Here is a 2,812-nt window from a genome sequence, read left to right on the forward strand (position 1 = left end):
GTCAGTTTTGGAGTCTGCTAGGTTGACGATTAGGGTAATTTGTTTGTTGGGCTCTGTTGGGCTGTGCTATTTTAATTTAGATCCAGTTGGGCCTGGTTTTGAGGTGAAAGGATTAATGGGCTTCAAGGCCCGTTTTGTTGGTTAGTTTCAGTCACCTTGTGAAACTTAAAGAACTTCTCTGATTTGTACAACCATTCAGCCGAATCTCCATTTCCCCCAAATCGAGGAAAATCAATCGTCGCTTTCTTCGACTGCATTACGGGTATCCCCACCATTAGATTGAACTGAAATCGGCGTTATTCCAGGCGGCTGACAGGGGCGGAGGTATAGCAAAGCTTGGGGTGGCACAGCCCCCACTCAATCGATGAGCCCAACAAGCAATTAATTGTTAAAATTTTGCACTCCACACAAAGACCCCAACCCAATTGGACATAGGACCCCATTAGCCAAGATTTAATTTAGGTTATTTGTTTTTATGAATGAAATCAACACGTATCAGTGTATCACATATGTTTAATTAGCACAGTTGGTGGGTTTTTAATTTTAGATTTATTTTTTATAAAACAAAATACTGTATTACCAATTACTATTTATCTTAGAGAGCAGCTATTGGCCATTTACCACATTCCTTTTCGTTAGCATTACATCAAACTAATAAAAAAAAATAACTTTTTATCGGTAATATGTGCAAAAAAAAGTCGATAATAATATCAAATTATATATAAAATAGGATTATTTACAGACATAATTCTTGTTTAAGAAAGAAATCAGGTAACTCTTGAATTCAGTTCTTACAAATAGAAAAACACCCATTGCAAGATTCACATTTTAACAATTTGAGCTATACAACAAATGATGAAACTTATACAAACAAAATATAAATATTAAACCGTATCTATTCATCTATATATTAAAAACGATGAGCTTTTAGCTTTAAAAAAAATCATTCATAAAAACCGAAAGAATCACAAGTAAACAAAATTAAACTACATATATCAACAAATATCGAAATAGTTTAGAGATTGAGTTTACCTAGAAGAAGAAAGGAAGCGTCAGTAGAGTAAAACCCTAAATTGAGATCTAAACTGAGCGGCTTATTTTCTCATTTTGTGTTAAAATTTAATTTAAAGTGAAGTGTTGGGCCTTAAAATGAGAATAGCATCATTCTTTGTAGAGTGGGCTAGCTGTTTATTTTAAGGGATTATCACCAAAAAGCCCATTTTTTTGAACTTATTTGCGTGAGAGCCCATAAAAAAAAAGTTTGACAATTTGCCCTCGCAAGGAGCAAGATGCATCTTGCTCCCTTGCGCCTTGCGTCCTTGCGACCTTAGTCACACTTGAGAGCAAGGAGCAAGGTGCCTCTTGCTCCCTTGCTCCCAGGTGGAAGCAAGGACGCAAGATGCATCTTGCTCCCTTGCTTCCACCTGGGAGCAAAGTGCCTCTTGCTCCCGTGCTTCCAGGTGGAAGCAAGGGAGCAAGATGCACCTTGCGTCCTTGCTTCCACCTGGGAGCAAGGGAGCAAGATGCATCTTGCGTCCACCTGGGAGCAAGGGAGCAAGATGCACCTTGCGTCCTTGCTTCCACCTGTGAGCAAGGGAGCAAGAGGCACCTTGCTCCTTGCTCCTTGCTCTCAAGTGTGACTAAGGTCGCAAGGACGCAAGGCGCAAGGGAGCAAGAGGCTTCTTGCTCCTTGCGAGGGCAAATTGTCAAACTTTTTTTTTTATGGGCTCTCACGCAAACAAGTTCAAAAAAATGGGTTTTTTGGTGATAATCCCTTATTTTAACAGCGAACACAATATTTGCTAAATACAAGAAAATTTGATGTTAATATTTTTTTGAAAAACAAAAATTTATATAAAACTACCCTCTAACAAGCTGCTAGAGGGCGAGAAACCACCAACATTACACTGGCTTTATAAGTCACTCGTTTCAAGAAACATCACATTTTCCTCTACTAGAAAAACCATAAAAAAGACAAACTTCAAATTGAATCAAATAAACAAGACTTCTGCAAAACGTCACCGGGGAAGACAACACTATTCCTGAATCTCCAAAGCAACCAAAGAAGAGCCGCCACGATCGAATATACCCTATTTTTTGTAGCTTCTTTAGCGATCCATCCGTCAAACCAATCAAAGTAATCGGTCCATGTTGAGAACATCGGCATTTGTAAACCAATCCACACCCTGCACTTGCGCCACAAGTCCAATGCAAGATCACACCCGAAAAGAACATGTTGCAGTGTTTCTGTTCCCCACGGGCAGATTGCACACCCGCCATTCACAACCTCTATCTCTCTTTTCGATAAATTATCACGCGTCGGTAATCTATCCAACGCCACCCTCCAAAGGAACACATTTATTTTTCTTATTTTTCTAGGAATACACTTATTCCATCTCGTGGCAGTAACATTTGTTGGTAACAGAATGTCATCCACAAAATATTTTGTCGCACAAACCGTATACTCCACTTCGTTGTCTAGCTCCCATTGCCAAGAGTCATTCGTATTCGAGATACTGATGTTGCCCAAGCTCGCAACCATCTCAGCTAGCTTGGATGAAATCCTCGCACCAATTTCTCTTTTCCAAGACCACTTCCACCCTTCATAAATTTTATAGCAAATACACTTTTTTAATGCTACTTTGTGCCACTATGGCATAGGATTAATTGCATTAAATGATCAAATATTTCTATTTAATCAACTTATCCATATTACCTAGCATTTAGTTCTTTTATTTTTCCCCTTTTACCCTTTCCTATATTAGTTTGTTACATTTAATTTATTCTACAAAATCTCAATGTATATTCTTGA

At 38.5% G+C, this 2,812-nt stretch overlaps 1 protein-coding gene across 1 annotated transcript; it reads right to left on the reverse strand.

Moving 5' to 3' along the window:
- Positions 1 to 1,981: 1,981 nt before the first annotated feature.
- On the reverse strand, positions 1,982 to 2,542 carry LOC139875811 (uncharacterized). The gene has a single exon (XM_071863110.1). It carries the CDS (start codon positions 2,540 to 2,542, stop codon positions 1,982 to 1,984), a length of 561 nt encoding a protein of 186 aa, XP_071719211.1.
- Between the last annotated feature and the right edge of the window lie 270 nt (positions 2,543 to 2,812).

This window comes from Rutidosis leptorrhynchoides, chromosome 11 (genome assembly GCF_046630445.1).
Source record: "Rutidosis leptorrhynchoides isolate AG116_Rl617_1_P2 chromosome 11, CSIRO_AGI_Rlap_v1, whole genome shotgun sequence".
Taxonomy (NCBI): domain Eukaryota; kingdom Viridiplantae; phylum Streptophyta; class Magnoliopsida; order Asterales; family Asteraceae; genus Rutidosis; species Rutidosis leptorrhynchoides.

Bases quoted from the DNA above. Each gene is read 5' to 3' on its own strand.
- LOC139875811 (XM_071863110.1), bottom strand. From the start codon at position 2,542: ATGGTTGCGAGCTTGGGCAACATCAGTATCTCGAATACGAATGACTCT.